The 21,622-nt window shown below is 47.3% G+C and overlaps 2 protein-coding genes across 5 annotated transcripts in view; one reads left to right on the top strand and one right to left on the bottom strand.

Annotated features, from left to right (window-relative positions):
* Positions 1-21,622, top strand: part of TMOD1 (tropomodulin 1) — a 75,812-nt gene that overhangs the window by 51,684 nt on the left and 2,506 nt on the right. Inside the window, exons 8-9 of the mRNA XM_029920429.1 lie at positions 4,092-4,235; positions 15,866-16,010. Coding sequence (XP_029776289.1) covers positions 4,092-4,235; positions 15,866-16,010 — 289 coding nt within the window. The remainder of the gene's footprint in view (positions 1-4,091; positions 4,236-15,865; positions 16,011-21,622) is intronic.
* TSTD2 (thiosulfate sulfurtransferase like domain containing 2) overlaps positions 9,908-21,622 on the bottom strand; it is a 37,494-nt gene continuing 25,779 nt past the window's right edge. Inside the window, exon 11 of one of the 4 annotated variants that reach the window (XM_029920426.1) lies at positions 9,908-10,125. In XM_029920426.1, the coding sequence (XP_029776286.1) occupies positions 10,065-10,125 (61 nt within the window). In that variant the 3' untranslated portion in view covers positions 9,908-10,064. Of the gene's footprint in view, positions 10,130-11,432; positions 11,497-14,870; positions 16,793-21,622 lie in introns of those variants that run through there. The other 3 variants (XM_029920428.1, XM_029920427.1, XM_029920425.1) reach the window with 3 other exon arrangements.

The following is a 21,622-nucleotide window of genomic DNA, read 5'->3' as shown; positions in this document are numbered from 1 at the left end:
GATGTTAACTGTAGGGTTTTTGTAGATGTTCATTACCGAGTTGAGGACGTTCCTATCTATTTTGAATTTACTTAGAATATTTATTGTAAATGGGTACTAGATTTTGTCAAATGCTTTTTCTGCATCTATTGATATGAATGTGTGATTTTTCTTTTTAGCCTGGTGAGGTGATGGACTACATAATTGATTTTCAAATGTTGAACCAGCCTGTTGTGTACCTGAGACAAATCCTACTTGCCATGGTGTAGAATCTTTTTATACATTGTTGAATTCGATTTGCTATATTTTTGAGGATTTTTGCATCTATGTTCATGCGAGATATTGGTCTGTAGTTTTCTTGTACTGTCTTTGTCTCGTTTTGGTATTAGGATAATGTTGGCCCCAGAGAGTGAGTTAGAAATGTTCCCTCTGCTTCTGTTCTCTGAAAAAGATTATGAAATATTGGTATTGTTTCTTCCTTAAATATTTGGTAGAATTCACCAATGAACCCATGTGGGCCTGGTGCTTTCTTGTTTGGAAGGTTATTTATTAATTATCGATTCCATTTCTTTAATAGCTAATGGCCTATTCAAATTGTCTATTTCTTCATATGTGAGCTTTGGCAACTTGTTTCTTTCAGGGAATTGGTCCATTTTATCCAGGTTGTCAAATTTGTGGACATAAGATGTTCATAGTATCCCTTTATTATCATTTCGATTACCATGGGATCTGTAGTAATGGGCCTCTTTCATGTCTGATATTAGTAATTTGTGTTCTTTCTCTCTCTCTGTCTCTTTCTTTTTCTCTTAGCCTGGCTCAAGGCTTATCAACTTTATTGACCTTTTCAAAGAATCAGCATTTAACTTCATTGATTTTTCTCTATTGATTTTCTGTTTTCTGTTTCATTGATTTCTGCTCTAATTCTTATTTATTTTCTTCTGCTTACTTAGGATTTAATTTGCTCTTCTTTATTTTTAATGCTATAAAATGGAAATTTAAATTATTGAATTTAGATTTAACATATGCATTCAATACTAGACATTTCCCTCTAAGCACTACTTTCACTATATCCCCCAAATTTTGATAAGTTATGTTCTTATTTTCATTTAGCTCAAAAACTTTAATTTTTCTTAAATTAAATTTTGCCCCACCCCCCATGTGTTATTTAGAAATGTGTTGTTTAATTGTCACATCTTTGGGGATCTTCAAAGGTATCTTTCTGATGCTGCTTTTTTTTTTTAGTTAAAAAATTTTTTAGTGTTTTTATTTATTTTTGAGAGAAAGAGAGAGACATAGCATGAGCAGGGGAGGGACAGAAAGAGAGGGAGTCATAATCCAAAGACAGGCTCCAGGCTCTGAGCTAGCTGTCAGCATAGAGACTGACACGGGGCTTGAACCCACAAACCATGAGATCATGACCTGAGCCGAAGTCGGATACTTACCTGACTGAGCCACCCAGGTGTCCCTGTTGCTGCTTTCTAGTTCAATTTCACTTGAGTTCTGAGAGCAGACATTGTATTGATTTCTGTTCTTTTAAATTCGTTGAGGTGTGTTTCATAGCCCAGAATGTGATCTATCTTGGTGACTGTTCCATGCAAACTTAAAAAAAATGTACATTCTGCTGTTGTGGGATGAAGTTGTCTATATAGATGGCACTTCTATCCAGTCAATTGATGGTGCTGTTGAGTTCCATTATGTCCTTACTGATTTTTGGCCTTCTGGATCTTTCCATTTCTAATAGAAGGCTATTTATTGAAATCTCCAACTCTACCAGTGATTCATCTGCTTCTCCTTGCAGTTCTATCAGCTTTTGCCTCATGTAGCTTCACACTGTCATTAGCACAGAGACAGTAAGGCTTGTTATGTCTTCTTGGAGAAGTGACCCCTTTATCATGCTGAAATGCCCTTTCAGGTGTTCAATATAATGATTCAACAATTCTATACACTTCTCGGTGCTCATTAAGATAAGTGTACTCTTGGGGCACCTGGGTGGCTCAGTCAGTTAAGCCTCCAACTCTTGATTTCAGCTCAGGTCATGATCTCACAGTTCGTGGGATCAAGCCCCACAACTGGCTCTGCACTGACAGCTCAGAGAATGCTTGGAATTCTCTCTCTCCCTCTCTCTCTCAAAATAAATAAATAAACTTAAAAAAAAGAAAACATAAGTTTACTCTTAACCCTTTATCTGTTTTACCCATCTCCCCCACCCACCTCATCTCTGGAGGTTCTCTATATTTAAGAGTCTATTTTCTTGCTGGTCTCTTTTTTCCTTTGTTTGTTTCTTAAATTCCACATGAGTGAAAAGCTCAGTAAGTGCCATCACCCCCTGTCCTAGTTCTTTCCCCTGCACCTTCATTCCTCTGCCATGATTCAGAAAAGAAGAGTTGGCACCTGGCATGACAGGGCCTCCAGGCCCTGCTCAGCCACCAGCATGTCCCCCTTGGATTGACCTGGTGCACTTGCCTACCATTTGTTAAATATTTTGATTAGCAGTCCTTTTCTGAAGAGCAAAAGGGAGGCTGTGGAAAGAACACAACCTGAGACACTTTCCTCACGAGGGCCCACCCTCCTCGGGGTCATAAAGAAAGCTGATAGGCCATCCTAGGGGCACATGGCCGTGGGGGGAGGAGGGAAGGATGACTTCAACTAGGAAGGCTTTCTGGGAGCTGAGCTTGTATAGGGTTTCAGCAAGCATGGATGATGGGAAGGGCATTCCTGGCTCAGAGAGTCATTTCAGACAAGCAGGGCCCACTGATCACACACCCGGGGCTATCAGCGGCTGGTGTCTCCTTTCCTCCATGACACATCGTGTCCACCAACTGCTAATTACCTCATTTCCCTCAGAGGCCCTGATTGTCATCTACACCCTCTGGCTGATACCTCTGAAACGTGCTGGGGCCCCCCTGAGCTCCTCTGCTCCCATTCGCTCTGGTCACTTGCCCAGTGGGGTGGCTTCCCAGGCTTCCTTCTCTGCTCTCTGCTGCTCTGATGAAGAGGACAATGACTCCATGGGATCCCAACAGGGAAATACAAGCAACCAGTAGGGGCTATATAGGGAGGTTGGTGCCTATGGTCACCATGGGATAAATAAAGTGCATTTTCATCCCACCAAGAATAGTCTGATGACAGCTCAGACAGGCTAAGACAAGCCCTTTCTCAGGGCCACCCACTTAGCCCTTTGCAAAGCAGGATTCAAATTCAGGTCTCTCTGGCTCCAAAGCCCACACTCTTTCCACAACACCATGTTGCTTTCAGTGTTAAAATGCTTTCTTCTTTTTGGTCTATGGATAGGGAACTTTTGTTTTCCTACCTGAAAATGTTTGCCGAATGGTCATATAAATACGTGCACAGGAAAAAGATTGGAAGGAAATCGAACAGAATTGTAAACAGCAGTTATTCCTGAACGAGACTAGCTGTACTTTTCACTCTTACTGTAAAATATCGCACACATATGGAAAATGTTTGCGCACAGAACTTCAGTGTGCAGCTTAATGAATCATGGCAGACGTGTGACCCCTCCTCAAGTCAAGAACTAAAAACAACTCTGAGCAGAGAAATATGAGTTCCATGAGGGAGGGTATGAATAAATTCTAAGAAGTTCAAGAGGGCAGGCACAGCTAGCTGCAGCCCTCAGTATACAGGCTCCTGGAGAAAGAGGAATTGAGAATGGCCTTGAAGGACGGGCAGGGTTTGGATGAGTCAAGCACAAAGGGAAGGGCATCCCAGGTGGCAAAGGCAAAGCGTGGGAAGGCACTTGCCATGCCCAGGGAGCTGAGAGCAGCCCCTCTGTAAGGGAGCAGTGAGCCTGGAGGCGGAGCAAGGGAGGAGAATCAGGTAATAGAGGCTGGATGCAGGTAATAAGAGAGTGTGGAATCCTCCAGTTACGGGTTCGGGAGCTGTGGCACGTTGGAGGGGGTAGAGCCACAGAGTTGTGCTTCATGAAGGAGGCTGTACAGGTCATCTTGCCTGGCCGCTGGCTCAAGCAGCGTGAGTGTACAAGGAACTCTCACTCCCAGCAAAAAGCCTCTCAGTATTTTAGGTTCTACCCAAAAGGGGCTCCAGCCTTGCTCAGGGTGACTCACAGGTACCCTCACTTTTTCCTGTGCTTCAAGGCCCTTGCTGAGATGCTCAAGGTGAACAAGGTGTTGAAGACACTGAACGTGGAATCCAACTTCATTTCCGGAGCCGGGATCTTGCGCCTGGTGGAAGCTCTCCCATACAACACTTCTCTGGTGGAACTGAAAATCGATAACCAGGTAAGACAGACAGGGTCTCCTTGCGTCCTTCACTAAAGGAAGCTTACAGCTCCGCACTTGTACTGCTGGGTGGTAGGTGCTGCTGGACAGAGCAGATCCAGAGCCCAGCTTTACAGCACCTCAGAGGTCATCGGTCCACACCCTCCACCAAGCTCATCTTCCTCTTCATCATGCCCTTCAAGTGCTCTGTCGGCTTCTGCTTGTTATCCCCCTTAGTGACGGGAGCTCACTCCTTCCCAACCTCACCCCTTCAGCTCTTAGTGAGAGTATTCTGCCTCAGAGCCAATAGAAATCAGCTTCCTCTAAGTCCTGTTTATTGCACCTAATTCTGTTCTCTGCTGCACGTGGGACACATCTGGAGCACAGATCTGATAAACCATTGGAGTCTTTCTTACCAGGCTAAATATCCCTATTTTCTTCAAACACCCTCTACCCCACTCAATGGGTTTTTGAGTCGCCTTACCACTGAGTTTATTCTCTGGGCAAACACTAGTTTGATTTTATCCTTATAAGGTTACCATTTCTCAGTACTTCTGTGGGTCAGTCATTTATTATCTGGCAACCCTTTCAGTTCTGATTTTCTAAGATGATGCCAATTACAATACCTTGTAAATTGCATGTGTTGAGGGTCTGTTGTGGGTGGGGCTCTGTGCGGTGCATCTGACACACATCATCTCTGACCTTCCCAACAACCCCGCAGGATGTGGGTATTATCTGCCTCAGCCTGCAGACGAGAAGCAGCTCGGACAGGCTAAGTAAGGCAAGTGCCTTTCTCAAGGCTGCCCACTTAGCCCTTTGCAAAGCAGGATTCAAATTCAGGTCTCTCTGGCTCCAAAGCCCACACTCTTTCCACAACACCATGTTACTTTCAGTGTTAAAATGCTTTCTTCTTTTTGGTCTATGGATAGGGAACTTTTGTTTTCCTACCTGAAAATGTTTGCCGAATGGTCATATAAATACGTGCACAGGAAAAAGATTGGAAGGAAATCGAACAGAATTGTAAACAGCAGTTATTCCTGAACGAGACTAGCTGTACTTTTAACCCTTACTGTAAAATATCGCACACATATGGAAAATGTTTGCGCACAGAACTTCAGTGTGCAGCTTAATGAATCATGGCAGGCGTGTGACCCCTCCTCGAGTCAAGAACTAAAGTGTTACCAGGCTCTTCAACTTCTTTTTAGAGTCTACATATCACCACTTTCTCCCATCAGCCTGCCATAGGGCCTCTAATCCTGTCCCCAGAGAGAGTCAGGTGCCCCCTCCCTGTATTCTCCTAGCACCTCGGCTTCCCGTGAACTTCTCAGAAGCTGGTGCTGTATCTGAGCCATCGCTTTATTCCAGTGCCCAGCTCAGAGCTTGGTCCTTCAGTGATGCTTGGTAATCAGGCTTGCCCTGGGTGGTTGTGTATGTTGTTCACTGCACAGGGGACAGGGAGCGAAATCTAACCCATACTCTGCTCTCCAAGCCTTGGTATAGGGCTTGTTTACCCAGAGAAGACACTTTTTAAAAATTCCTATAAAGAGGCCACACAGGCCTTCAGCTGCCCTATCGTGTGAATTTGCTGCATCGGACTCCTGCATGTCTCTCATGCCAGGGACCCGCTGCTGCATTGCCCATTCCCAGCCCCTCCCCACTCCCACTCTTTCTGCCATTGCTGATCCTGCTTTATTGCGGGCAGGAGGGAGAGATCAACTGGAACAAAGGCCTGCAGCAGACTTAGCAGCAGCTCAGGGCCAAGGCTTGGGATTGGCTGCTCATGTGACTCTGGGCCTGGCTGGGCAGGGAGTCAGGGTCTACTGAAACCTGACTCCTAGGGCAGAATGTTGGCCAAAAGTGACCCAGAGCACTGGCCTCAGGTCATTGTGATGACAGCTGACAGAGAGTGAGCTGCCTACCTTCCCTGTCATTGCTGTCTACCACCACTGAGCTCAGAGCCAGAGCCAGTGCTGACTATCACCCTCCCCCTCACTGAACTCCCCGGTATGAGAACATTCACTTCCCTGAGCCTCAGTTTCCTCACATGTAAAATGGGGATAATAAGAATCTCCACTTCTAAGGAGATGGCAGATGTAAGCTATGACGTTGTTAACTTTCATAATTACTCTGAAGGTGACCTACACAGAATTCTAAGAGTTGATTGAGTGAGTAGGTACCAAGTATCCATTATATCATTTAATGTTCCCCAAAGCTTTTTGTGAGTGAGTAGTACAACCCAACCCTGTCTTGTAGGTGAGGAAACTAAAGACCCAGGCAGGTTCTGTAACCTGCCCACAGTCGCACAGGAAGTGCGTGACAGAGGCAAGACTCAAGCCCAGGTTGACGTGACTCCACAGTCAGGGAACCGTGCCCCTCTGGGCTCCTCACTCCTCCTGTGGTTTGCTGAGGGCCTTCCTTGGCTTTCCTCGGCAGTCCCTTCCCCTTGGTGTGAGGCTACAGCGCTGGTCACCACCTCCCCCCTCCATCATGGGAGCCTCTTTTCTGGTTCATCTCAGCGTTTGATGACGGCTGGCTGAACCCCAGGCCCGTGCTCTAGGCTGTGTGTGTGAACGGGGCTCTGGCTCTGCCCTCCAGCGAGTCCACGCTGGACAGGAAGGCAGGCAGGTAGAGAAACGATCATCCAATCAGGTGCGTCAGCCAGTCACAGACGGTGGGCCTCTGGGGCAGCAACCTCAGTCCGGAGCAGGCATCACGGAGGGCTTGCCGGAGGAGATGGAGTTTGAGACCAACTCGTAGGGTGGACAGTATCTCAGAGAGTGAAGTGGAGGCCGTGGCATCTCAGGTGAGGTGAACCACATGAATGAAGAGGAGAGGGGAAAAGCCGCAGAGCCCATCCAAACTAGACTAATGGTGCCCCTGGAGGAAGCCAGAAAGGGAGCTGGAAATCCAATGGGCTCTGACTGGGTAGGCTGAGCCAAAGTGGGCTGTAGGCTGTGATCTGCACCAATGTGTGCTGTGTTTAGGGAAGCTGGTTCCTACATTAGTAGGAGGGAACTGAGGGCAGACATCAGTGCCTGGGAGACCAGCGGGGGACTCTGACTGCCCAGATGAGGGGGATCTGGCTGGTCTTCTGGGGAAGGCCACCTGTGCTTCTCGCAGCGTGCCTCTCCTCGGGTGCCCCAGCTCTGGGCTCTGGGGTGTGCCAAAGAGGAGGTGCTGAGTGGCGTTTGATTTATTCCTCATTCTTGGTTAGTCACCACAGTCCTCAGAGGCCGCTGCTTTCCCCTCGGCTCTTGTGCTTGTAACCTGTGTTAGTGAGCCTCTGTCCTCCTTCTTCCTTATACGGCCAAAGAAAGGGACTCAAGGAGTTCTGCCCTGGTGACAAGAGCCTTGCAGACTGGCTCAAGACCCGAATCTGGGAACTGGGATCCTGGGTCAGTTTGTTTACTCGGCCATCTCTCTTTATCTCCAAGCAATGTCGTGCTGCCGTCTGAAGTGGCCCTGAGCCGGCAGTGAGGGTGGGAGGAGGCAGAGAGGCCCTGACTCAGAGCTGAGGGCATTGAGAAAACGTCTAGCCCAGCCCTCCTTTTGCAGGTGGGGAAATTGAGGATCAAAGAAGGTATGGGACGTGCTAAGGTCACAGACCAAGTTAGTGTCAGACCTGGGCCAGAGCTGAAGTATCCCACCTTCCAGATGGGGTGCATTTACAGGCATACAGGAGAGACCCTCAGCCCCCAGGAGCAGGCACTACGTCTGGGGTGCCTGCCAGCCCTCTCCATCCCAAGTTGGCCAAATCCAAAGGGTGATTCTCTGTTCCTCTTGATTTACCCTACTTACTCCAAGAAAGCCACCCCCAGAAGGCCCTTCCCCAGGACTTCAGGGCACAGGATACTCCCTGCCCCTCAGAACAGACTAGGTCTCTCTCCTCTTGAAACATGACCCCTCCCCAAATAAAGCTATGTGCAATGTCTGGGGGATATTGGCCAGATCGCTTACATTTCATTCCAATATTTGATAGTGAGGATATGCTTCATATTTTGAAAAGAGGCTAAAGGAAGTAGATTGCATTTTTTTTTGTTTACCCAGATTGGATTATCTTACTAGCACAAATAAATTTAGAAAGAAAACCAGGGGTGCTTGGGTGGCTCAGTCAGTTGAGCGTCCAACTTTAGCTCAGGTCCTGAAATTGCAGTTTACAAATTCAAGCCCCGTGTTGGGCTCTGTGCTGACAGCTCAGAGCCTGGAGCGTGCTTCAGATTCTGTGTCTCCATCTCTCTCTGCCCCTCCTCTGCTCACGCTCTGTCTCTTTCTCAAAAATAAATTTTTAAAAAATTACAAAATTAAAAAAAAAACAGAGGCTACACTGGAATAAGATCCTGAAGGTTTTCACACATGGTGACACCCGCTTAATTTTATATTACACACTCATGGCAGCTGCCTAAAAAAAATTTTTTTTTAATGAGAATGTGTAATGACTTTTGGTTTGGGGAAAAAAAAAAAAAGGGAAACACTCTTGAAAACCAAGCGAGCAAGACTTCTTGACCAGTCATGTTCTCTGTTTTGTTCTTATACATTCAGCTTCTGGGCAGCAGCTGTTGGCTTGTGCATGACTTTTGTGTCTGTCTCCATGTGTACGAAAGTAATTCAGCCTGGAAATATCCAGCTTCTGAGAGAGAACAGGCATGTGTCATTATCCCTTCCTCGAAATGCCAATTATGGTCTTTTACTGACCTCGCTCCTCAGGGAAAAATGAGATAGAGTCAGTGGGAATGAGAGAAAAAAATATGATGTTGAGAAAATCATTTTCCTACACAGATCAGCATGAGTCAGAATAAAGATTTGTGACCACAACCATCTTGTACCATGTCCGGCCCCCAGTGGAGGCTGCACTCTGTTCTGAAAAGCCAAGAGCTTTCCAGACAGGAGACAGACTGACCCAGGGATTACCTGTCTTCAAGTCTCTGACACTTGAAGTCAAACAAGAATCAAATCCAAACTAAACCTCAGCTCTGTCATATTCTTGCTGTGAAATGGTGGGGAAGAGTCACTTAATGTATTCATGTTTCAGTTTCCTCACCTCTAAAATGGACCTGAAATGTGTCTTCTTTCAGTAAAGGGGAGGTGATATTCCTATTGTTAATTAGACCAGTTGGTGGTGGAAGGCTGGTCTGGGGAGCACTGAATTCTGAGAGATTCTAGCGCTGCAGGAAACAACTTTTTATCTCCTTCCTCTCCTCCCTTATTCTTTTTCCTACTTATGTGTACTTCTTATTAAAGTGTAACTTACATATAGTAACAAATATTCCCTAAGTGAACAGCTCAATGGGTATGTATACTTACATTTACATATGGATTTATACACCTTTATATAATTGTTATATTATTATATAATAATATATAACGCACAGACTAAGGTGCTGTGGTCTGTGTGTTATATACTGGTCTGCTTGGTAATCTGCACCAAGATCAAGATATAGAACATTTCCAACTCTTCATAGGCTCCCCCCCTCAATTAGTACCCTCTAATTGCAATCATGTCATGATTTCTGTCACCATAGATGAGTTTTGCCTGCTCTTAAACTTCATGTAAATGGAATCCCATGTATGTGCTGTTTTGTGTCTGGCTTTTATTGCTCAGCCTTGCCTGTGAGTGTATCAGTTATCAATAGCTGTGTAACAAATTACCCTCCAAAACTTAGTAGCTTAAAATAACAATGAACATGTATGAACTCACAGTTTCTGAGAGCCAGGAATCCAGAAGCAGTTTGGCCACATGGTTCTACCCCAAGATCTCTGACAAGATTGCAGTCAAGTGCAGTCTGAAGGCCTGACCAGGGCTGGAGAAATCGCTTCCAAGATGGCTTCCTTCATGGCTGTTGGCAGGAAGCCTTATCTCCTTGACTTGTGGACCTCTTCACCAGGCTGCTTGAGTATCCTCACTAGATGGGAGCTAACTTTTCCCAGAGCAGACGATCCAAAGTGGAGAAAAAAGAAAGCCACAAATATCTTTTATGAGCCAACCTGGAAGTTACATGGTCACTTCTGCCATGGTCTATCTGTGAGAAGTGAGTTACTAAGCACAACCACCCTCAAGGGGAGGGGAATTAGGTTCTGTCTTTGGAAGGGAGAAGGATCAAAGAATTGGGAGACATACCTTAAAATCACCAAAGTGAGAATCAGCTGGGCTATTTTCCTTTGCTGCAGTTTGGGCACAAAGACCTTTGTAACCAGCAAAGGTACCCAGGGATAGAGCAGGGTGCCTCATAGGTGATGTGCTCCCATCCCCAGGAGTGGGTAAGCAGAAGAGCTTGGCAGTGCAATATTGAAGGAATTTTAGTTTTTTAATTTTTTAATGCTTTTTATTTATTTTTGAGAGACAGAGAGAGACCGCGCAAGCAGGGGAGGCTCAGAGAGAGAGGGAGGCACAGTATCTGAAGCAGGCTCCAGGCTCTGAGCTAGCTGTAAGCACATAACCTGATGTGGGGCTCGAACCCACGAACCGTGAGATCATGACCTGAGCTGAAGTCGGACGCTTAACCGACTGAACCACCCAGGTACCCCAGAAGGAATTTTAATATCAGACAGCATTTGCGACTTTGAACTTGGTCTAGATAATTCCCAGGGCTCCTTTCTATTGTTCTCTCAAGTATTCCCAGTTGCCCACATCTTCTGGATCACAAAGAAAAGGCCATGATTGGGCCTGGGAGATGCACAGAGTGAGCTCCTTGATGCCCATGGTGCCTCTGGCCAGAATGGGGGCCTCAGAGCCAGCCGCTCCAGGCCACAGCTCATTTCCACCCTCGGGCCCTGGTTGGTGGTTCATAAACCAGCGAATCTGGTCATCTTCTCATCAGACTGATAATACTCAGCCACAGGGAAGGTGGGAGGAAACAGAAGCCGTCGTCACCGCTGAAGGGCCTGTCAGCATTTGTACCCTCTTGGCAGAGCAGTCATAATTTTAACCCAAAATATGCCTGTCTTTGAACCCAGCCATTAGCCATTTCAGCCCCATGTACAGCCCCAGACTGGCCCCTGCCCCTGCAATGGCGCTGCTGCCTTGCGTGTAATAAGGAAAATGGAAGCAAACTAAATATCCATCTGTACCAGGGCATCCCCTGAAGCAGTTCAAAGGGAGGAAGTAGCTCTGAATGTACGGGCTTGGAAAGAGCTTCAGAAAATGTTACATGAAGAAGCCAAGTTGCAGAACAATGGGTATGATATGAATCCATTTAAGAAAAACACTTACAAATCTGTGTACTTTAATTATATACTTCATAGACACAATCCAAGGCAACACACCCCACTGGCCATGGTGCTGACTCTAGAAAGGGGGTAGGATTGGGATAAGGGATGTGAGGGAAACTCTCTGACTTTACTCAATCGGCTTTACTATCATCTGAATGTTTAATAATGAGATAATGTTTATCCCCAAGTGATTGGTTTAATTCTTAAGCACATCTGAAGGTGGGGGTGGCAAGAGTTCTTTCCCCACCGCCTCTCCCTGGCTCTGCTGCCGAAGTCTGCTGTGGCCAGTCCTGGCATGACCCGCCCTTGGGTTCTGCTGCCCAGGGGGCTCCTAACTGCCCCTCACCCGCCGGCCAGGTGGCCTCCTGATTTTTTAATGCCCTTCAAGCAAGCAATTCGTGGATTCACAGAATGCAGGTCCCAGAGGCCTTAAAGGTCACAGAGCCTAAGCCTTCCCCATTCGTAATGACATCTAGGAGACCCTCCCAAGACACCACTCTGCCCTCTGCCCGTACACCTCCAGGGACGGGCAGTCCACCACCTCACCAGGCAGTTCCTTCCATGTGCAGACCTGATACTGGTTAGATCACAATCGCACACGCTGAGCCAAACCGCATCTGCCTGTAGCCACTCTCATCAGCGCTACACCGCAGTGAGATGGGAACCAGCAAACTCTGGAGTGACACTCCTCTGTTCAAATCCTGGTTCTGTAACTGACTGGCTCTGTGATCTGGGGGAAATTTACTAACACCTCTGTTCTTCATGCACCTCACCTGTAAGATGCAGGTTTTAATAAGAGCACATGTTCCGTAGCTGTCTGGGGAGGAGGAAGTCAGTTAGCTTATCAGAAGTGCTATGGCATTGCCTCGCACACAGTGATCACTAAATAACAAATATTTGAAAACCAAGAGATCAGAGTTTTGGTCCTGGCAGTGTCCCCACAGCCTCTTCTGTTATCGGTGAAATGATTGAGGCCTTCCAGTCTCAGAGTCACTGAAGAGGGACAGCCTGAGAATGAAGCAAGTATGAAGCTTCCTAAGATGTGTGCACATTTTCTACTTACTCTTTAATGTAAAAATAATAGTTTTGGTCAAAGATTGACAGGCTGGGATGACTGGCCATGATTATCTAGTAGAATCCTGTATATTCTCGAATATACCCAGACACCTCTGCATGTATCCCAGGGATGTCAGACCCTAGTGTGAGAATATGGGCCTAGAGGATCCTCTGAAGTCCTTCCAGTGTCAGGTCAAGGTCAAGCACTGGCTCTGGCCTTGAACAGAGGGAGCACAGTCCAGCTTCCATCTGTACATGGGCTCAGTTTACTAATCTCTAAGACGGAGGGGCCAGTGCCTGCCTGCCCTGCCTCCCCAGGGATTAGGGAGGTTGAAGGGGGCAGTCTGCATGGGGTGTTTGGGGCTTTGGACCGAGAGGCATGGAGTGTCAGCACTGCAGAAGCAGCCCTCACAGATGCTGGCAGCCCCTCCTCGCAGGGGAGACCAGCGCTTCCTGAGAGCAGCCCACCCTAAGTCCTAATCGAGCTTTCCCAGAAAGTGACCTCAAGGAGAGGCCATGCTTCCTGCTAAGTGGGTGGGCAGGGGACCTTCCGGTTCCTTCTCTGGCCCTTATATAGGCCCTATATTACCTGCCAGGCCAAGAAGACCAGAGCCCAGGGCTGTGCTGAGTCCTCTGAGGACAGGCCTGAGCTCTTCCCAACCCTTCCAGGAGCCGTGACAGATGGGCGATGGAACTTCACCATCGTTACTCTACCTGCCCAGCTTGGCATTGCTGGCCTCATGTGAACCCAGACGGCTCTTGTGAACTCAGAGTCCCTGGGAGGAGTCCTCTACCAAGAGTCTCAACTGTGGCACATGCTCATCCCTTTGGATGGTGGGCTGGTGTGTCCTCTCAACCCTCCTGTGTTGTTGTGTATCAGTTGTGTTCCTATTTCCTCCATTCAGTTCAATTCCTTGACCATGACCTAGAGATAATGGGTCTTATGTGCTGTCCAAGGGCTCACACAGTCTAGGGGACCAATTAAAAACATCTTCTGTGATGATGGAAATGCTCTGTATCTGCACTGACCTAATTGCCAACTAAGGAACTGAACTTTAAATTTTATTTGGTTTTAATTATTTAAATTTCAAAATTTGATTAAAAACGGACAGAGGATCTGAATAGACATTTTTCCAAAGTAAATATACAGATGGCCAACAGGTACATGAAAAGATGCTCAACACCACAGGTCATCAAGGAAATGCAAATCAAAACCACTATAAGCTATCACCTCACACCTGTGAGAATACCTAATCTTAAAAGGACAAGAAATAACAAATGTTGGTAAGGATATAGAGAAAAGGAAATACTTGTGCTCTACTGGTGAGACTGTAAGTCAGTGCAGCCACTGTGGAAAACACTATGGAGGTTCCTCAAAACATTAATTGATTAATTGATTAATTAAATCTATCTACTATATGATCCAGCAATCCCACTCCTGGGTATTTATCTAAAGAAAACAAAAACACTAATTCAAAAAGCAGTATGCACCCTCATGTCGACTATAGCATTATTTACAGTAGCAAAGATATGGAAACAACTTAAGTGCCCACCAGTGGGTGAATGGAAGATGTGGTGTATATAAGGAATATTACTGAGCCCTAAAAAAGAAGGAAATCTTGCCATGTGCAATGATATTGATGAGGCTTAAGGCCATGAGGCTGAGTGAAGTAAGTAAGACTGACAAAGACAAATACCTAGGAGCTCACTTATATGTGGAATATAAACAAAAACAAACCCAGAAAACAACCAAGGTCATAGATACAGAGAACGGACTGGTGGTTGCCAGAGGTGAGGGGTGAAGGGGGCAGCGAGATGGGTGAAGGGGGCCTCATTGTTCTGGCTAGGACCCCCAGGACAGTGTTAGTGGAAGTGAACATTCTTGTCTTGTTCCTTCCCTGAGAGGGAAAGCCTTTAAGCCTTGATATGATGTTAGTTTGCTTTCCATCTTTCAGAACTCTTTAAGATTATGTTTATCTTGAGGGGTGCCTGGGTGGCTCAGTTGGTTAAGTGTCTGACTCTTGATCTCGACTCAGGTCATGATCTCACGCTCATTGACAGGGTGGAGCCTGCTTGGGATTCTCTGTCTCCCTCTCTCTGCCCCCCTGCCCCCGACTTGTGCGTGTATGTGTGCGTGCTCTCTCTCAGAAATAAAAGGTTTTTTTAAAAGATTGTGTTTATTTTGAATTTTTTAAATGTTTATTTTTGAGACACAGAGTATGCATGAGCAGGGAAGGGAGAGAGAGAGAGGGAGACAGGGACTCTGAAGCAGGCTCTGCACTATCAGCACAAAGCCCACCTGACACAGGGCTCAAACCCACAAACTGTGAGATCTTGACCTGAGCTGAAATCAGATGTTCAACTGAGTGAGCCATTCAGGCACCCCAAGTTATGTTTATTTTGTATTATTTTATTATAGACGGTAACAGAAAACTCAAACAATAAGATACAAAGAAAACAAAATCTCTCCCAAATCTCTCCACCACCAGTACACTGGCTGGCCTTGTCTAGGCATATATATGTGTGTGGAAAATACAGGTAACTTTACTTAAATATGAGTTTTGCACCTAGGTTTTCTTTCTCCATATTGTTTCGTGGTCATCTTTCCAGGCCTATAACCAAAGATTTGCATCATCATCTGACATCTGTCATGTTCTCTTGTAAAACTCAACTGTCATTTATTTGAACAGCTCTCTCTCCATGAATGTGCTTCCCTTTCCCCCCACCATTATAAGCAAGACTGCCCTTCCTCATTATATCCCAAGACTGTTGTAAGGTTTTTCCTTTTCTTTTGTTTTCTTTCAAACTTTGTCACTAGCAACCTTGGGGTAGAGAACTAACATGATCGGAGGGAGGCTTCAGGAAAATGAACTCTGGGCATTCACAGCTTACTGTGTGACCTTAGGTAAATCTTTTCCCTTCTCTGGGTCTCTGTTTCCTTCCTTTGTAAATTGAAGGGATTCATCTAAGTGACTGGTTACCAAACCTGGCTGTATATCAATATCACCTGGGAGTTTTAAAAACCACAGACACCTGAGTCTCATTCCTGGCGAGTTGAATTTAATTAATATGGGGTATAGGATGGGCAGTGGAATTTTTAATCTCCTTGAGACTCGTTGAAGATCCTTCCTGCTCGAATTTTCTAGGAAGGCTGCTGGGGGGCAACGGAAAGATCTGTTCTTGGCATCCAGCAGGCCTGGGTTTGAATCCCAGCTCATTCACTCCTGGCTGTGTGCCCCTTCACCTTCTCCAAACTTCCAATTCCCTGTTCTTGGGGGCTGGGGGCGGGGTGGTTAAAATCCCCGCCCACCACTCAGGGTTTCTGCTTGTAGAAAAGATTCCTGCACAAATGGAGTGAGTAGTGACTACTGTTCTTTTCTTGATCGAAGAGCCAACCTCTGGGCAACAAAGTGGAGATGGAGATAGTAAACATGTTGGAAAAAAATGCAACGCTTCTCAAATTCGGCTACCACTTTACCCAGCAGGGGCCCCGGCTGCGGGCGTCCAACGCAATGATGAACAACAACGACCTTGGTAAGTGGAAATGTGCTAAGCACCCACCTGCCCATCACTCTCCCACCCGTCCTGGGGGCTGGGGGCAGTGGTGGGCCGATATGGCAGGGGATATTCCACTGATACCTTCTCCGAGGGAGCCCTCTTCTTGAGCCTGACTCGTGACTACCACCTTGGTTACATTTCCTAGTTTTCTGTATTGGTGCCTGGCCTGCTGCCTCCCCAAGGCTGTGGGGGCCGTATCTGCAGGAGCTGAGGCTGAGCACTCTTCTCCTCCCGGGGGGTCAGTGCAGCACAGGGCAGGAGCCCAAGTGCACCCTGGGCACCTTGTTTGGCTGAGTCAAAGGAAATGTGATGGGCCACAGGCTCACCGTGAGTCTCTTCCTCTTTGAATACCCTCCTCTGAGCTCAGAGTCCTCTCAGAACCGTCAGGTCTGGCTCTAGTCCCAGCCCCCAAAGGTGCCAACCAGCACCACTACCCAAACCCCATGCCTAGGAAACCTCACAGCACTTTTAAGGTAAAAGTTGAAAATATAAGTTAAACAGGTTACATTCATTTCAAATCACGTAAAGGCATAGTTACTATTTTTTCCAAAAAGAAAACAAAAGAAAATGTCACATTTTTATGAGCATCTGCCAAATAGGTATATGAACAAGTCAATTAATGGAAAGTGAGATCGGTCATTGACTGACTTACAGGCGTCTGTTCTTAACCTCTGTTGCATAGTTATTTATGGTGGGCATTCCTGCTGGCTGCTGAAAGGCCTTGATACTGTGTCCACAATGGACTATGTCTGCTAAGGCTGTAGGAAAATAAGAGGAAAAAAAAAACAAAAGGAGGAGGCCTAATATGTTAACATAATTGATTATTACATTTAGCTGTGAGTTTTCTAGAATGAAGGCAAGAAGACAAACCAAAATTACACTATTCTTATTACCGAAGAGAATGAAGTGTAACAAGTTTGGAAAGAAAGAAAGAAAGAAAGAAAGAAAGAAAAAGAATGAAATGAATGAGAGCTTCTTTCTGCGATTGAATTATGAAATAAGTGTATGTTCTAAAGGAGAAGGTTTTCAGTGAGTTTTTCATCAGATTCAAGCCTGTTCCACACGTGGGGTTTTTGGCTTTTGTTTCTAGCACTCAGCAAAATGCAAAGAACTTAATACTAAAGCACATCTCAAACTCAAGGCACGTTACTTTCCAGCGATGGATCTGAGGCTAGGTTAACACTCGGAAGAAGAGAGGTGTGTGTGCACAGAACCGACGCACAAAGAACCACGTACACTTCAGATGGGAGTTACTCAATTCAACAAACATTGGTCAGAGTCCAGTAGGGCACTGGGTGTTGAAGATACAGGTTCCTGCTCTAGACGGACACGTTCCCTGTCATCCTCTGACCACACTGTTCATTATGTCTCATCGTTGGTAGAGTGCTATCAACATAGTTGACAGAGCGCGACTGCATATGGCATTGAGTGCTGTTTAGTGAAGTAGTATTTTTAGCCTTCAAGGCCAATTTGTGCCCACCTGCTAATTTTTGTAATAGAAACACATCTGTTGCTGACAGTGCACCAGAGAACCTATAAGAAGTTATTCATTCATTGCTTGCTATTTGGATGCCACTTTTTCCTAGAGCTCCAGGTCTAGAAAAGTCCATAAAACAAAGAAACAAAAATGCACCTAGTCTCCTGGCTCCTCTCAAGTTCCTTTATTTGAAATAAACACAAATCCTTACCAGTCATTATTACGGTATAACAGAGGGTGACAGCTACCCTGAACTGTTGAGGGGGCCAGCCATCTAGATGCTTGTGGCCAGCTGTGATCTGGCTTCAAAGCCACCACTGAACGACTTGAGTTCTCTCCTGAAATGCCGTAGCCTCACGTTTTCCCCTCCTAGTTTACATTAAGCTTCTTATGTGTGCGTGGCTGCCTACCCCAGGGCTAACCCAGCTTTTGTCTTCTAGCAGCAAAATGGTCTGGGGGCCTTTTCTAGGGACGGAGGTTCCAGATGACCAGAGGTCGGGGTGCTTTGGTGGGGGAGGGCCACCAGAACTAGCTGTGGCTTGGATAACCTGGCCCTTGGGGACCGGCCCAGTCCTCAGAGTCTGTGACTCCCAATCCCAGGCCCGACTCCTATCTGCAGCAGCCTCTGAGGCTCTGGCCGGGACCTAGAGTGCCGGGGCTGCAGACCTTCAGACTCACCCCCCAGTTCCCTTCCCCGAAAACTGAGGCCTGGGCGGGTCTGCCCTTCTTGGCAGCAGCTCAGCCAAGTCACACCAGTCATTCCAGCTGGTACTTTTGGAGCAACTTTCGTGTGCCCAGGACTGTGCCAGGGGACATAAAGGGCAGCAGAAAGACTAGTTCCTTGACTCCAGACCCTTTAAAACATTCTTTTGGGAGAGAAAAGACTCCAGGGCATGCCTAAAATTCAAGAATGCCTACACACTGTGCCCAGCAAGGAAGTGACTTGCCAGGAAAGGGGACAGTTAAGCAAAACATCCCCGTTGGGGGTGGGCCTTTAGCCAGCCTTGCAAGGAAGAGCTCATTGGTTGGGGGAGGTCAGGAGGCATTCTTGGGGGGACCTAGTATTTCAGACAAGAGAGACAGAAAGATCCAAAAGGACTGGAGGGACTGTTAGAGGGAGCTAGGCCTAGAAGGGAAAAGGGAAGAGCAGTACAAGCAGACGGAACAGCATGGGCAAAAGTAGGACCAGGAGCTTGGTGATGAAAGCAGGTGTGAAGTGAGACTGTGGCAGTTTCCTGGACAGGACAGACCACTGATAGAAAAGGGCCTCGCAGTCACCCCGAGGGACTGTGCAGCTCTTCCTTCGGGGGTCTCCCGCCAAAGGAATTAGAGCAGAATCGCTTACATGATTACATGCAACATTGAGTGCTGTTCGGTGAAATAGTATTTCTAGCTTTAGAGGCCAATTTGTGCCCATCTGCTAAGTTTCATAATAGAAACGCTTCTGCTTCTGATAGTGCACCAGCCTCCTCCTGCAGAAGAGAAGTCCCTTCTTTCCAACACGGTATTTTCATCCCGCTGTCAGTGCCCCGGTGAAGCAGGCTTCCATGCTTTCCAGCTGAGTATTTTTATCCTGAGAGTCTCCTGCAGGCCCTACCTCGCCTCCATGGGGGGCAGTGGTGTCAGCAGAGGGGACAGGGCCCAGCCTCTCCAGTTTTCTCACCAGGCCTGCCTCTCGCTGGCTCCTGGCCCTGCACATGGTAGTGTCTGTAGCTGGGCCTCGGCTTGGTGGGTTTTGCCTGCCGGTAGGGTACACGGGCTCTTCCTTGGGGGACATTTGATCCCCGGGGCCAGAGGTCAGCCAGTGCCTCTGTGGACACGCAGGCTGCCAGGACCCTTCTGACTGGTGTGTCTTTGGTCTTTCCCATCCTGTGCACTGAGCTGCTAACAGAGTGTTCTTTGGAGAGAGAGCAGGGCACTGGGGTGCGGCGGTGTCCCCATCTATGTTTTCCCACAGCAATACCTCAGATGACTCCTCCCTCCACACTATTTATAGCTCAGAGGCTAAGCATGGCTCTCAGGTCCTGTAAATCTGCCCCCGAAGCTCTCCACTTAATGAAATCTGAATTGCCAACTCCGAGTTAAGACCGTTGTACGTGTGGAGGTGGAGAGGGGAGAAGGGCTAACATGTTTAAAAGCAGAAAACACTCCTTCATGGGGATAAAAAGTCTCTCCTCTACTGTATTCTCAAGGAAGACTTTTCTAACAAGCACCCCAAATCAATTTCATCATCTTCCCCCAAAAACCATCTCAGGAAAGGGTGTTACCTTCCTCACAGCCATTCAAGCCAGAAATCTGGGCCTCTCCCTGTATGCTGCCCCTTCCCCAGCTGGTCAGTCACCTGCTTTGCCCTGCCTGTCAAGCCCTCACACATTTGCCTCACGTCCTGCAACTTCGTGGGCCATCCAGCTTCTCTAGGGCCAGCATCTCTCACTCTGCTTAGTGCACTTGCTGGGCTCCCACTGCTCTCAGGAGAGAGTCCTGGACGTGGCCCACATGACCCTAATGATCATAGCTGATACTTGGCCCTTCCTGTGTACCAGGCACTGCTGTGAACACTTCCTGTCTTCTGCACACGAGGCTCCAAACAACCAGGCGAATTAGATCCCACTATCACCCCCACTCTACACTAAGGCAGGAGGGAAGATTACCTACAGTCACTGGACGGCAGAAGGGTTTGGGCTGCAGTCTGATCTCGGAGCCTGAGCTCCCCACCTCCCTTCTCGGTGAGAGGCCCCACAGGACTTCTCTCTCGACACCCCTGACAAGCCAGCTTCTTGCTCTGTATTAGCACCAACTGGTCCAGGTAGCTTGAGTGTGCCTCCTAGTGACCCAGGCCGAAGTATCCTGCAGAGGGCCATTCCGCCTAACCTTGCTCTTCCCACAGTTTGTCCCTTCACCTTCAAGGTTCCGTGGACACATTCCCTGCCATCCTTCTGACCACACCATTCATTTTGCCTCATAGTTGATAGAGAGCTACCAGAGTCCCTAGAATATTTCATCAAACTTACTGTTGGTATAGCTTGGCGCCCTGTTAAGCTGGATCTTTATTTCTGATCCTTGTGCTTGGCATATAACAACACCCAGAGATTGGTCCAGAAGACTTGAGATTCCTTCTGGCTTGGACAGTAAAGGAGTCTGGCAGTTGCAATGATAAGGGTTTTGCTTTAATGGAAGTACAAAGCAGATTGAATTGAAGGAAGATATGGGGAGGCTTGGCTTCTATTTCTAGTCCCATCACTTATTCACCGTGACTTGGGCCAAGTTACCTCCTTCTCTTGGCCTCAATTTCCTTCATCATTAAAATGGAGAAAAATAATACTTGAGTCAGTGGCTACCTTGCCCTTCTCCCCATCCAGCTCCTGTAAGAGCGAGTGCTAGCTAGGGAAACTGCACCAACCCAGCCCAGGACACACGACGAGGTGCACGTGGGGGGAAAAAGAAACCTGGGATCCCTGTCTGTACCCTGGGCCATGGGCTGGAGACTCAAGTTCCCGTCCTGATTCTGCCACTAGCTCTTAGGGACCCTAGCTCCCTTTTCTTCTCTAGGGGAAAGGAGCTAATGTCCTTGTGAGAATCAGATGTGTAAACTCTATGTAGACGGACCCAGATTGCACTGCGGGAGGTGCTGGACTGAGGCTCCAGGTGAGACACACGCCTTGCTTCTGTCCGGTACCAGCTTTATTGCTTGGAGCAAGAAACGCAGCCTCTCTGCCACACTTTCCTTACCTGTAACGTGGGAACGCTAACAACACCCACATTCCAGAGTTGGTGGTGGCGCTCCAGTGAGATACCGAGTGTAAGAGAGGTGTAATGAGGACCGGCCTGTCAGGCATGCTTGCTCACGTGATACGTAAAAGTCTAGTTCATGTAAGCCTTCTGGTCACTTTGGACATTTTTCCCCTCTTTGGGTTTCGTTCCCTGACCTTTCTGAGCTATCTGACATTCTGGTAGTCCCCAGGACCTGGCCCATGGACTTACATTCATTATTCTTCTGACAGGGGTGGAGGAGAGGGGAGGAGGAGCTCAGGCACAGGCTGACCTCTAGGCCCCGGCGAGGGTGACCTGTGCACCCCTGCTCCCAGCCACAACCTGAGTACCACCCCTTCCT

The sequence above is a fragment of the Suricata suricatta genome, chromosome 13 (genome assembly GCF_006229205.1).
Source record: "Suricata suricatta isolate VVHF042 chromosome 13, meerkat_22Aug2017_6uvM2_HiC, whole genome shotgun sequence".
In the NCBI taxonomy this organism is placed as follows: domain Eukaryota; kingdom Metazoa; phylum Chordata; class Mammalia; order Carnivora; family Herpestidae; genus Suricata; species Suricata suricatta.
This window is presented reverse-complemented; position numbering and strand designations above follow the sequence as displayed.